General features: G+C 37.7%; 2 protein-coding genes across 4 annotated transcripts in view; one reads left to right on the forward strand and one right to left on the reverse strand.

Annotated features, from left to right (window-relative positions):
- The window catches only part of LOC140939192 (ubiquinone biosynthesis protein COQ4 homolog, mitochondrial-like), a 30642-nt gene extending 30146 nt beyond the window's left edge, over window positions 1-496 (reverse strand). For all 3 annotated transcript variants that reach the window (XM_073388760.1, XM_073388762.1, XM_073388761.1), the window contains exon 1: window positions 395-496. In XM_073388760.1, coding sequence (XP_073244861.1) covers window positions 395-485 — 91 coding nt within the window. In that variant the 5' untranslated portion in view covers window positions 486-496. The remainder of the gene's footprint in view (window positions 1-394) is intronic.
- Window positions 497-2842: 2346 nt separating this feature from the next.
- LOC140939186 (T-box transcription factor TBX5-like) lies at window positions 2843-14259 on the forward strand. The gene is made up of 5 exons (XM_073388756.1): window positions 2843-3415; window positions 6088-6370; window positions 7404-7544; window positions 7976-8037; window positions 13865-14259. Exons 1-5 carry the CDS (start codon window positions 2886-2888, stop codon window positions 14028-14030), a joined length of 1182 nt encoding a protein of 393 aa, XP_073244857.1. The 5' UTR covers window positions 2843-2885; the 3' UTR covers window positions 14031-14259.
- Window positions 14260-15037: the final 778 nt, after the last annotated feature.

The raw sequence follows: 15037 nt of genomic DNA on the forward strand, positions 1-15037 counted from the left end.
AGCTGTCAATTTACAAATGAACCGAACCGTGAAATATCAAGGGGCGTTTTTCAGAATCGTGGGGTTTGCGGGCAAGCGTTTCCTCTTCTCCCATCCTCTTTCCCACCCCCCCCTCCCCCCCCCTTTTTTCTTTTTGCTCCCGCTCTAACTTTCGCGCAAACGCTTGCTACGCAGGCTAGGAAATGAGAAGCGAAGGGTTGCGAACAACAGAAGAAGGGCTATTATACCAATTTTTCATATTTACGTTTTGGTTTTATCACTTTTTGGGACTATTAACAGATTTAAGAATCGAAATGAGCTTGCAGTCTCTAAACGACCTTCAGTAGTTTATACGCTTAGTAATTGACTACGAGCTATGGAAAGATCCGAGTACGTTCAGGTTATTAAACATTACCTGCTGAAACAAACCGCCTTCCCTCTGATTTTCTCCAGGAATTAAACAGAAATTTCAGAGCACGACGACTCCGAACGCTGGAGACCGCCATTTTGTTTCCAGTCTAAGTCCTAGACCTTTCACTGTCAAGATAAGATTACAGGCAGCCCATTCTCACGCACAGGAATACTACCAGTAAATTGCAAGAGTACGTAACCTAAAAAAAGGGTTTATGTGGGAACAGTAAAATGCACCTACTTTTAAGTTTAAACTGAATAAGAATAAAATTTTAGGCATTCTTTTGCTAAATTTCCATTGTTACAATCTGGGCAATCCAGCAAGCCGGAGCGAGGGACTCATTCCATCCCCGCCACACACCCAATTCATTTTTCAATTCCCTCGCCGTCTACTTGCGATTTACCTCCAAAACGGAGAGTATGCTCACAGGCTGCCCCCTGGTTCTCCACTTTGAAAGGCGTGGGCCGATCATTCCGTCCCATCAAACCAAACAGACTTCAGAAACCTGCACCTCGAAATCATCCTACTCGGCTCGTGTGACCACTGTGGTACCTTACCTTGGAAAGACTGAAATGAGACTGTCCAAGTCTTAACGCACCCGCTAAGATTCCGGAAACTGAGAATTGATTATTATGTTATCCAAAATGTCTCGCGACTTTAACTACCGGTATTCAGGTTTGGTGGCTAAACGGTTCATCTCCCCCGAAGTTGTTATCCAATTACGCATGCTTAGCTTGTACCACGAAGCCTTATACATAAGCATTATATCACTTTCAAAACGTGGCGTGTATTTGTCGTTTTAAGAATAACTAGACCCGTTCTGACGGTACACAGAACGCGGGCAAGTTTCATGCATCGCGTTTCCTTTTTAAATTACCACCAAAGATGGTCGGATATCTTCTATCCCTTTGAAAATTATATGACTGATCTCTCTATATTCCCCTATTCCAATAAAAACAAAGCAGCGATTAACGCACGCATTTGTTGCGGGAGCGCAAATTTTGCCCATCAAGTCTTCTTTTCGAAACTGCAAAAGTATTTGCGTCTATATTTGCTATATCATTTTCTTGTAGGATTTCTTAAACCCCCGCGCCTCTTGTGGTGGCGTGGGCTTGAGCAAGTTACTCCTTACCGAAATCATGGTTTTCACGCTTAAACGCTGACAAAGAAAAAACACAAGTGATCTGAATGTGTTTGCAATCTAGGAAATCATTTCAAAGGAGCTTTATCTGAAAGGATTTTTTCACAACTTTGCAGAAGTGGACTGCGTAAGTCCCAAAGGGCCTTTTCTATCTTTCGCACCAATTGTTTTTATTTCCTTGTCACGGTCAATGACTTGGCGTGTCTTAGTGAACTAATAATACATGAGAAAAATGTAAATAAAAGGCTTAAAACTGTTTTGATTTTCTGATCGCATGTCCGTAAATGAAGCTAGCAGTGCGACTGTAGACAATCCCTGAACAAGATATCTGCCATTATAGTCAATATAACATTTAGATACGGTGGCAGCTTGTGCGAAACACTCTAACAAGAGTTAGATACATAAAGAATGACATTCTGAAAGAGTAAATAAGCAAGATTAAAATAAGAACACTGATTAGATCAGCGATTTGGTAACTGTATAATGTATGATTGAGTGTGACTACGCTTTGTTTCATAACATAAAAAACGAGTGAGAAAATTATCCGCACCAAATAACCAGAGTGATTATTGGCTGACCATCGTCAAAATGTCAAAGTCAACTTTAATTTCATTCCTACGCTCATAAGAGAAATATTTCTTGAGAACAAATGTTACATCTCTGCTAAAACAATCAAAGCTCTTAGCATTGCTATTGCCGGATTCATCTGCGCGCAGTGCTTGTTCCGGGTTGGCGTGTTATGATCTTTATTTGCTTCTCTTGACACAGAGCACGCAGCGGTGAAATCACCCTCAACACACTTATTTGCGCAAATCAATTAGGCTGCTTCCCTAACTTTTAAACGTTTGTGGTCATCGTGGACCTTTGTTGCGCGCGCTTTATCTGAATACTATCAGCTGCGTCATAAGCCAGTCTTCAGAAAGTTTTAATTGGCCGGTATTAATCCTAACCGATAAGACACAAAACCAAAAACCTCAACGTTTTACACCTGCCCCAACCGCAGGCGAAATTTCTTTCCTAGACTGCCTTGCGCTAAGCAGGACCGCCCAATCACAAGCTCTTGAATACAGACTTTGTGAGCAATTAACGCCCAACAGTGAATTGTTCGCAAGACACCTTTTGCACTTCAAAGCAGTTTTGTATAAACTTGGTGTCTCGAGGGTCAATTAGGGGGATTGTTTATGCCACTAGCCAATCAATTTGCACGTCGCACAAGAGCGATCTAGTATTCATTGTGTGGCGCTGTTAGACCAAACGCGGTGTAGAGGTGATACTTGTTATAAACCAACCGTGTTACTGACTTCTGGAGTTGTCTTCTGACGAAAGTGATCAAAACTCAACGGGAACAAAACCATGAGTCAACGAGCAGAAGACAGTGAAAATCTCTCACCAAAAGCGGCAGCTTTCTCTATCGCCAGCCTACTGACAAAGGATCTTCAAGGAAATTCCAACGCTAGTAGAACAAGAGAGATGAATCCGCCCTTGACAGTTTACACAGAAAGAGAGAATTGTTGGACTGGACACAAAAATGACCTGTCTGCACACAAGGCTATGAGCTGTGCTCCCACAAAGGAAGAATGCGAGAGCTATTCCATCCAGAGCATTTTAAACGGAGAATATCCGAGAGGCGATAAATACGCTGACGGCAATGTCAAACGAGAAATGGAAAAAAATGGTTCAAACAGCGATCCTCTGCATCAGTTAGCAGCCTGTTGCGATCTGGTTAGAACTATAGACACTTTGAAAGACCCAACTTCACTGTTATCGCCTCAAATGAGAATTTTGGATGTCCAACGCGAAGTACAAGTTGCAATGCAGCAAAGTGACCTTTGGTGGAAATTTTACGCCTGCGGCACAGAAATGGTCATCACTCGCACTGGAAGGTGAGAAAATTTATCATTTAATGTGTTGTAAACTTGCTTTATTTAGTAACAGATCATGTTTCGCTACAGCGTAAAGGCAAAAAGTTTGAAATATGACTTTTCAAAAAGTCACTTCAAATGTTTATGTACCACTTGACATAAAAACAAGATTCTTTATTACATATTGCTTGAGACAACCGTGAAAATTACCCAAATTATTGGAAATGAAAAGTTATTAAATAACTAAGGAATTCCGCCACATTTTACAAAATTTCACACCTTTGAAAATGGCTGCGTGTTAAGATTTGTTTTAAAACAGCCTGTAGTATCCTTTCTTGTCAGTTCACCTTACGTTGCTTTTGAAAAGCAAAAAAAAGAAAGATTGTGAGCAGACTTAAACATCGGTGGTTTTGGTGTAAATTCCCTAACCGCTCGCGTGAAACAACTTGCTACCTTGACTTAACAAACTTTACCGGAACTCCAATACTAAGAAACTTCTCCCCACAATACAAAGAAACGATCTTTCTTCCATTCAAATCCAGAGCTGTCACAATTGTCGTCTTTGAAACACAAACTAAAACTAACTCACCAGAGGAATAATTCTTTTCGCATTTAATTCAGGCAACGATTATTTTCGCTGCGGGCAGCTCGGTTTTCTTAATTCGTGTTTCGATAATTGCACAAAACATCCGACCCGGCTAATCCCTCGCCAGAAGTATGAAAAATAATATATCTGTTTAGCTCCTAAGTTATTATCTGTCATTTCTCTTTTGAACTCCGCATTTTTACCATTTCGTGACGTCATGTTAAAAGATATTTTTCGTATTCACCCGGGTTTCTGAAAGTGAAGAATGGGGTCGCGTGCCACTGAAGTTTTATGTTCTGTTCTATGATACTCCCATGTGTAACAAACAAAGCAAATCTCTTTTTGCTTTCCTTTAAGCTGTTGATTTGCTTTCTCCGCATGTGCCTTTGATACAAGTCAATTTGTTCATCACGATTCAATTGTGTTTAGGCGTGGGGATGAAATTTAGACCAGCAAATAGTACGTTTATTGTGCGCAATTAAGTCTTTTCAGCTACTGAGTGTGTGAGAAACTTTTTAACTCTTGCATGGTAAAATGTTGTCTATAACTATGCAATTGAAGGAATCCTTGAGTGTGAATTTAGTGCGTCAATGCATAAATAACATTTGCACTTTATCAATACTAAATAATTCTGTTTTCAAAAACCAAAGAAGCGTTTATTAACAATATTCTTTCAAACTATGTTTTGTGTTTAGTGTCAGATAAGGCTTTTAGTAGAGCAACACAAAATACTGTATCATTAATCCACTTTAAACTCTCTTAATCGAGCCTCAGCGTTTTCAAACTGGCTAAGTTGAAGACTTAAGGGCGATCTCTAATACCTGCAATGGAAGCTTTTAAAGATCAAGATTGCTATTATCACTTCCAGGTGTAGTGTTATTAAAATTCAGGCTAGTGACTTTTAATATGCAAAAAAATCCCCAGATATAATGAAGATAAGTATTATTCACATGTGGGCACAAAGAGGTTTTTGATCGCTTATCTTTCCAAGCACTGAAAATGTCCTAAAAGTAATTTAATTGTGTGTCCTCCTTGATCAATCACGCTTACACAAAAGTTTTAGATAATCCCTAAGACCGATACAACAAACATAATGCCCCGAGGGATGGAAAGATTTCAAGTATAGAGCTCTATGCCTGGTTTATTAGATTATTTAATTGTTTTTGTTTGGGTATAGGAAAAGAGCCCTTGCTTAGACTGGGGGTATTTGTTAGTGCTTGTAAGGGATTTAGAAGGAGCTTAAACAGATGTGGTGGATTCTCTTCGCTGGCTAGAGTTTTATTTGCAGATAAAACTTTATTTATAAATGAGAACGGCATGTTTTTCTTGTTGGCTAATACAGAACTGGATATTTTCTAGTATCGTTAACAGCCATAACACCATGGCCAGCAACACAGAGCAGGGATGTTTCTTTCAGCTTCTTCGTTTTGAAAAGCCAGTGTATATTTGATGAAAAGCTCTGCTGTTCATAACCTCACTCTGCTATAAAATTCGTCGCAGCGAAGGAGGAGAAAAGGCGCAGATAGCAACAAAACCACAAAGGCAGATAGGCATATGGAGCTAGTAAAGTAAACAACCACTTAGGGATTTAGCGCAGATTGTGTTTAGCACGTGCCCCGCTTTTTATGGGTGTGTCTCTTTGTTTGTGACTCTTAAAATAATGAACGATGTTTTTTCCTTCCGCTAATGAGAGGAGAGATCATTTGAAACAGATGACATTAGGCACCTAGCATGTGCCCCGTAGATTACTTTCAGTTCAAATCTCTGAGTTTTGCATTCTCTGTGATTCAGACCCGGAATCGTTTAAGCCCTACTGCGGGTCACGCATAACTAAACGACCGGGGTGCTTACCCCTTCTAAGAAGGGTCTCAACAGCTTCTTAAGTCCACTCACATTGAACAGCTTCTAACAGCTCGTAGTGCCCAGACAATGACAGAAAACTTTCATCACGAAAGCGCATGTGTAGAGATCTTTCACCTGCTACTGATGTAGCTATTGCGGTGAGTACAGTCTAAATGATTATTAAGCAGCAGTCCCAGCCGGGGTACCTGACACTTTATCTATTTACTTTAACTTATCTGATGCTAAAATGATTGATTTCTTGCAGGAGAATGTTCCCAACTCTTGCTCTGTCGTTCCTTGGCATGGACCCGAGACGATACTACTCCGTACATGTCGATATCGTTCCCGTCGACGGCTACGCTTACACCTTTGTCAACAATATATGGCAAGTGAATGGAATGGCCAGCGAAATGCATGCGTTGCCGTACATACAGTCCTACCAAGCCGATGAGGTGGCGCATACAGGCCTGTACTGGATGAAAAACGGCGTCGACTTTAAGAAGGTTCGACTCACAAACCGAAGAGTTGGTCCATTCAAAGATGGCGAGGTAATGCAATTTTGTAATTACATCCGAAAAGGATACTGTACCTAATGAAAGTTCAAGTTTTAATTAATCTCGAACGCAATCTTTTGTATTTCGATATTTCCACCTTATTTTAATAAAATTCACGTGGTTTTCGTATCTGAAACTGAAGATAAAAATGGCGTTTTTATGAACGCTTCGCCCCGTTTTCATCAAAGACAAAAACACAAAGAATGACGGGAACGAATTTCAGTACGCATGTGTTGTGAAAAGCCAAAATGTCAGAGAAACTAAACGCACTAAAATACTCTAACATTTTTAGCTGTTTTCGTCTACATAAACCAACATATCGAGTCGATCAAAGGTTTCTCAGTTACTGCGGCATAAATTCTCGGTGTGCATAAAGCCGCAGGAGATGTCATGGGGTATTAAGAGACTTTTTTGCCATAGCGAATTGGCAAATTTTGTAATTTTCCAATTGACCGAGCTCATTACTTATTCATAAATCGCTCTCTTTGTCTCTGGTATTCATACGTTCCGCGACCTCGTGTTTAATTTTGAGTTGTTCGTATTTTGTTACAGTTTTATGAACGATTTAAGATATTACTTAGCCAACGCAAGCCGTCGATTAGGATAAAAGAATTTAAAGAGATATTCAATAAATCAAAAGAAAGCAAACGTGATATTAAACTGGAAAACCTCAAATTATAAACTTTGTTCATGAAGAAACTAACAATGCAAATTTGCGAAAGCGACTCACGGCTCGCCAAAACGAACTACGAAGCGAAATAATCTAATTTGAAGTAAACTATTTTGGTGAATTTACACTAAAAGGAAAAGTTTTTATTTGCCCGCCAGAACTTATGTATTATATATCTATTCATTTTTTTAGTACGAGTCGAAAGCTTCATCTATTATTTGATGTACTTCTCCGGGGTGTTCGCATATCACTACAATCAGAATTAGGTAGAATTACTATTTTAAAAGGGGTTCGAAACCAATAATAAAGGTTTTGAACGCTTTTAGGCTTAATGTGTATTTTAATTATCATTGACAGCTTCACCTTAGTCCAAACAGAAAATATCAACCGAGGATTCACGTTGTAGAGGAAACTGAAGAAGGCGCAAAGGTTTCCTGTTCAACATACGTGTTTCCCGAGACAACATTCATTGCTGTAACAACGTATCAGAACGAAGAGGTATGAATTGTATAAAACTGTGTTCCATTTTTAAGACCAGCACTAAACTTTCAATAGTCACTTTTATTTTCAAAGTAATTTAATCAACTAATATTCTTCAATTTTAGAGTTCCCTGAACTAAACGTTTAAAGCTTTCTTACGTTTACTTGAAGTGATGCTACAAAGTAACCAATTATAATTATCTATTTGCGAATAAGAACTGGTCGCGGAAAAGAGTCTTTATGATTTTAGATCAACATGATATAACAACAATAGGTGGCTACTTTTGACGAAGTATTTTGGTAGAGAAATAAAGCATAGGTATCTATGGAATGTATAAAAATGTCAAATTAGAAATAGTTCAATTTTTTCCCTTAAAGATACATGCAGTTTTCTACAAAACTGATCCTTATTTGACACACTTAAGATTGTTTGTTTGTTGTTTTTTCAGTTGATTCAGATGAAAATCGACCATAATCCTTTTGCTAAAGGATTTCGCGACAAAGGATCTAGGTACGTAAACATTAAATTTTTTATGATTTTTTTTTTAAAGATAAATAACTATTATCCGCAACCAGCTGATTATTCGATCGGTTTGTGACTTTCTTGTTATTCATATCATTATCGTATCACTCAGCAAAAAGTCGCGAAAATCTGACAAAACGGGCAAAATTTGTTTTATTTTATCTACTGAGCAACATTTACATGCGAGATAAAAACGGTAATAAGAAAAAGCTTTTTATCTTAAAAGTGAATCGCAAGCGATAACACAATTATTGGACAAAGATTCGATACATGAGTGTATTTTGAAACAATACACAAAAAATACACACCGCCGGTAAATTAGCTAAATGCGTCGGATTTCATGTCAAGCCCGTTTTATAAAGCGAAATACAGTTTTTGTATGGAACGATTCTTAACTCTAATCCATTGGAAACTGAGTTACTATTGAATCAAACCAAAACAGTTTAAATTTGGGTACTGATTGTAATATGCGCGATTCTAAAGAAGGGGTTTTTCAGAGGCTTTACTTGTTCCGGTTATCACTTTGGAAAGTCGGTACTATTTCAAAACCAGAACGGCAAAAATGATCTAAAAAGTTATTTTTTCTCTACAGCACTAAAATCATTTCACAAAGGGCTTAGTCTGTTTGCTTGCAATTTAGGCAACAATTAGCTTATCTAGAATTCAGATAAGCCTTCACAAATGAAAAAAGAAAATTATGTAACATTCATTATTAACCTAAAGAAAACACAAATAGGTTCAAGGAACCATTTTCATCCTTTTGATTCCTTTGTCACTCATGCATTTGATCGCGCTTTTCTAAGTTTAAAAAGTTTTTAAATGAATTAAACAGCGTTTTTTGAATTATGTCGATTCGAAGAAGGGAAAACGAAAAGATATATTGTTAAAAAATCACATAAAGCTGTGAGATATAATAGAATAAACTGAAAGCATGCACTTGATCATGTTAAGTAGTAGCATCTCATCGCACTTGCAATGTGCTGCATTTGACAGTGTTTATAATATATATCAGTTGCTGCGACGAAACTTAGAAAGGCACGGACTCTTCGTAGCCTAACTTTTAATCCGGGTGTGGGTGAAACATGTTTTTCCTTTGTTAAAATTATATGGAATTAATTTTTCTTAAAAAACTGTTTTATTTTATCTGTGTCATCAGATATAGTTCGTTCGCGTTTCTAACTTTTATGTCATATCCGTAAAACTAAAATTTTCTAAATTAGCATAATTGACTTTTACACTAACAATACGAAACGAAGTACAGATAAAACACAATGATAGAAAAGTTCAAGCATTGTTACTCTCAGAGCTTTTTTTATTGTCAAAAACCATATAATGAAAGTTAAGATTTCACTGTTAAGGGTAAAAAAGTTGAACGACTTTAAGGACAGTAAACATTGCACTAGATATCCTTCAGAAATCTTTTTTGCAGTTTACAAGTCCGTGGATAGAACCCACTTTTCCAGAGCCACGTGGTGGGCAGCTAGTGTTGCAGAAGTAGAAGGGAAATAAGGGTCGGGTTTTTTGGAAATAATCTGAAACGGCTGCCTATTATGGCAATCTAGTCCAGTTTGTTAAATGTGAACCAATATAGGCTACAATCATCACCCTGCTCCGAGGCTTAATTATGTACATGTTCAACTGCGGACCCATTTAACATGATTTAAGGCCAAATTAAAACACTGTTTCTGAAATCATCTTGTGCTGAGTTAAGTTGAGGCATGAAGAGCGGCATTCGTGGAATCTTTTTTTTTTTCTTTTTTTTTTTTTCAGTTTCTTGAGTTTTGTATGACGAGCAACTATTAGCAGAGGCCATCGCATTTATTATCTAAAACTGGAGCGGCAGTTTATTCAAACGGCGATCATATGTGCCTCGAGCTGGCTCGTATTGTGCCGTATCTTCACATAATTTAACTCACATTTCCCAAACTTCAAACTGATATCTTTTGACTGATTTCTTTGAGTTTCCTTCCATTTTTTATCGTTTTAATGAGCAAAATCGTCGCTTTGTATTCGACCCCAGGAAAAGTGAATTTATCAACTTAGGCTCGAGCGTAGAATGCGCTGCATTTGAATCGTTAAATTTCATTAAATTACTGCGTGGAGTACAAAGACCAATCCTGTTAGCAAAGAGGACTTTGTCAAGTTTATACAGGGGACTGGAAGTAAAATCGGACACAGACAAATGTTCACTTGTCATTCAGCAGATGTATAACAACATACCTTATGGATATTTTTCGAGGGAGTCTAAAAAGGCCGTTTTCTGGCTCCGTTATTTAGATTACACTCTTCAGTCTTCTTGACCGTGTTTGATATTAATCTTACCTTGGATAAATTTTACAAACACTTCTTGGCGGAAGTGACATAGTTTTCATTCTTGAGCTTCCAATTGATAATTCGTCGTCTTTCACAGACTGACTCTATTTATTTCAAGGGTTCTTCAGGTCAATAACAGTCTTGGCTCTTCAGACACAAAGCCAGCTAATTAATGATCTATGTTTCTTTCACAGAGATGATCATATTGCCTAATTTGATCTTTTATATCCATCTCAAAAAATATGCCCTTAGGTACTTTTTTTGTATGTCAGCCGTTTTGAGTATATCTTCAGATCTTAGAAATATGAATCTAGTTTTCTTAGTTAACTATGTTTTTATGTATTCTATATGGATTTAGAGTACACGGTTATCGTTATAGTCTGAAAGCATACCTACAAAAGACCGTATTCGGGAACATTCATCGTCCTTCATCATATTCAGCTTTTCACATATTGAAATTTTACAACCCCTACCACGTGGACAATTGTCCAGAACTAACGTGCGTGGAAACGTATAACTCTAAAAGAATAGAGATTTACATTTTTGTGGCTTCTTGCGCAACTGAACTCTTGAATACGACCGTAGCTGGAGTGAAATTGAAAGAATGACACCGGTGGTCAGGTATACTTGGTGTAAGTGTTCTAAGAGGTTTCTAGACCTTATTAGCAGCAGATATCTTTCTGGAAAATCAAATTAAGCGCCATACTTCTTTTCTTCCACTATCGGATGGACACTTAAGCTTTCATCAGCATTTTCTTTTAATAACATGCGCGTGTTTTGTACAAAATGAATTCACATATGAGAGAAAAAAAACTCATTCAATATTGGTATAAATATCTTTTCGATCTTATAATCATTAATTAATTTTGTGGCCTTTTATGGCACCAATCAGATACTCAACATAAATGAGATATTTTTCAATTATTCTCTTAAGCATGTCGATATTAAGAAATATACAAGATCAGGTCTTGTTAACATGCATGTTAAGTTTAAAGTTAGTGCCATTTAGACATTCCAGCTTATAGTTACTCAATTACTATGAAAGTTTTAACAAAACATTTCTTTTGTTGTCGCCGCGTGCCGCGTGCCGGGCACACGTCATTACTGTTTTACTTTCCTTAAAAGAACAAAAGAGATCGAAATCAAAATGCTTTCCTTTTTAGAAAATAGAAATGTGCTCTTAAATGAGAGATTAAAGCACGAAACAAGCAAAGAAACTCAATACGTGACATCGGCTAATAGCATTGTTGCGCCACTTTCAGTTATTAAGATATCAACTAGTTTTCGGACTAAAAATATACCTTCATTTTACTGTCATCTGTAGGTCTGAAAAGAGTATTGGAGGTTATTGTCATGAGCAAATTTAATTCTCTTTTCTAATTGACAAGGAGTTAAATTTAGACTGAAATGAGTATCCTAGTAGCGTTTCATTGGTTTCTCTCATGTCGCGTGCCACACTATTGAAGGAACCAATGAACGACTGAGCTCTTTGCAATTAATAACGTATCCGATTCTAGAATGTTTAAGAAATCTACTTCCTTTTCTTAAAGCGGATTAATTAACTTAACCACTAAGTAACAAATAGAGAGGAAAAGATAAATTTATGGTGGCATCAAGTGAAAACAGTATAATATGTAATGAACATAGAACAGATTGAGAATATTAACACTTTGAAGGTCTTTTCAAAAACTATTTTTTGACGTAATACTTACCTCGGGGGGACCATATTGGATTCGAGCTAGCAAAAATTTTACAAACTCTACCTGAGTATCACTTCTATAACAGGATCTCATGTGCTTTCAGTTACTTATATTGCACAGCCCAGCTTGGATACTTTATTTCAGTTTTAAAATTTGCCGGTTTAGCAGGATAGTAACATATCCAGGATCGTTAAATTTGGAACAGGAGTGCATAATTATCTTTTTTAATTGCAATATATCAGTTCGAACTTAATCAATGGGGCCACCCAATGGAACGTTTTAAACACTGATAAAGTTTGTTTTTGAAACATCCAGTCTTTTGAAACCTCTTTTGGTTAGATTTTTCTCGATTTTTCAACATACAAAAAGGTTTTATTTCATTCCATTCTCGACCTGTCCAGAATTGCTGACCAAATGATGTCACCCTTTAAGTGGGGAAACATGTGGTGGTATATTCACCTCTTCAGTTAAATTAACTTACAGGAGTCTGGAGAAAAAACTTAAGAGAGATTAAGATTAAGGTCACAAAAGGGTTCAATAGCATTTTTCCACTGATTTTTTATTTTTTATTTTTTTAATTAATGACATTTGAAGAGATTCTTACTGAGTTACCAAATTTTGGTAATAATACCTTTGGGTAAATTTATACAGACTTAAGAAAGACAAAATTTCGAATGATTTCCTTAGAATTTAAAGAACCTACCGAGAACCAACAAAGACATCAGTTTATCGTGTCCCGAATGTCAGGCGTTGTCTTTGTTGCGATTCGCTTTGTAAAAGGCAATTTTCCAATCAAGTCGTTGGTTTTTCATGTTATCTGCATGGGGTACTACGATTAATCGAACTCACTTAAAACACGCGCCTTGATTCTAATGAAAACATGCAATTAAAACTAATAGTAAAAATAATGAACTTTAAAAAGAAAAGCTACTGTAGCAGCTACTTGTACACTGAACATGCCCAGTCGTAGGCCAGTTGACGTAACATTGCTACATCACAGAAGAGTGTGGACTTGCTGTTTTATTTCAAAAGCTGCACCGGTGTTGAATTGAGTTCGTTTTTCACAGAGATACGTGTTTTGTTTTATTTTGATTTAATAACAATTTCTTCGAATTCAGTTATAGAAAAAGTACACCACGTTTAATCTTGAGGGATATTTTGTTTCTGTTTGTTTACCCTCGTGTCGCGTGCCACTAAAACAACTAATTAACGTTAATCTGAAGTAGAATACTTCCCAGCGGGAGTCCTACCGGAGTAAATATCGCTATTGTGGTAGAAGCGTGCACCATGTTTGAGCGTCAAGCTGAGCCACTGTTGTGTATTAATCGGAAAACATTTTGGCATGTGGTAATGGCTCCCTTAGCACGTGTAAGACGGTTTCATGAGAATCAAGTGTTACTTCGAAATTTTCTTGTTGCAACACCATCAAAGCGAGTTACATTAGATATTATTGGCGAGGAACAAAGGAGATGAATAACGGAGCATACGATAGTTAACCGTTGCAATGTAATGAAGGCATCTCCAGGACGTGTTGAAAGGCACGGAAAACTAGATTTAACTCCAACAAATTATAACTTTTTAAACTGATGTAACATTCCAACTTACTTATCCTGGCCTGCCTCCTTAGTAAAGCACTTGATTCTTTCTGTCTACCGAAGCAACTCCTCGAAGCTAATGAACTAAAATTACATTCCTATAGGATCATCTGGTTAACTACAGATTGCAATATCATAAAGAAAGTTTTGCCATCGCCATTCAAATCGGAGATGTAAAAATAAAATATACATTTTTTTTTCTTACAGACGAAGGTACGCCCCTTACGAACAGCGAGCGGATATCCACGATAGTTCCCAGACTTCCCTGAACAGACTTTGCTTCTCGTCATCAAGACATTTAGACAGAACAGCGGACTCCACACAAGTCACTGTGCCCATGCATTTAAAACTAAACAATCTATCTCAATATTGAGAGAGGGACCGTAACAGACAAGGCTCAGCGAAACCAGAAACTGCAATTAGTTGATGATGAATATGAACTGTAACTTGTGATTCAAGTTGAAAATGAAATTTCAGTTGTATAACTGGAACAAGTGAGATTTAGGGATTTTGACACAATAACCAAAAAAATTCTAATCACAGAACGCTACACCCAAGTTTTGTTGACTTAAAGATGTAAATAGACCTATTTATGTAGTTGGTTATACGGTTTGCAGACTATGTGCAGTAAACTTTTTTGTGCAAGTTTGTGTACATGAGCTATTAGTATTATTTTCGCCTACGAGCAAGCTGTCCATTTGGAGAAGTCGCGAGCAGTCACGTGAGTAGCACCCAAAATGAGACGCGAGCTCGCGGCTCGCGCCTTCGTTAGCCATGAATGATTAGTGTTATGGTACATCACATTAAATTACATCGTTCAAGCAGAAATCAAATTAGAAAATTTGTTACCACCCTTCAACTGACGATTGATACCCAAATATCCAAACTCCAACGCTGGTGTCGCTGTTGTTGTAATTGTTTATTATTTTTATTATTTTGTGGTGGGGGGGGGGGGGGGGGTGGGTGATATTGATTTTAGAATGAAAGATGCAGGGGTAGAAAAAGGTATACATATAAGCCAGGTCGTCCGCTAAGGAGCTCAGGGGCACCCTGTCGGGGTGGTGGGCTATGTGGTTATCCCTTCATATTCTAATTTTCAATAACCCCTAGTATGCATGACAGGCGTCACGCAGGGGAAGGTGAGGGTGGGGAGCGGGGGGGTGGGGGGGGGGGTTGGCAATCGAGAAAGCGCGAGGGGAGCGCCTCTAGGAGGAGACCGGAAGTACACATTAAACAGAAGTCTGCATTCTTCTTACTAATTTCCGGAGTCTTTAAATGCCTGTCTCTCGTTCAATATTGGCCCGGTAAATCTCGATTATCTGGGTCTCGAGTTGTTTATGCCATAATACAGGAACTTTTCTCAGACCCCCTCGGTTTGAA

The sequence above is a fragment of the Porites lutea genome, chromosome 5, assembly GCF_958299795.1.
Source record: "Porites lutea chromosome 5, jaPorLute2.1, whole genome shotgun sequence".
NCBI lineage: Eukaryota > Metazoa > Cnidaria > Anthozoa > Scleractinia > Poritidae > Porites > Porites lutea.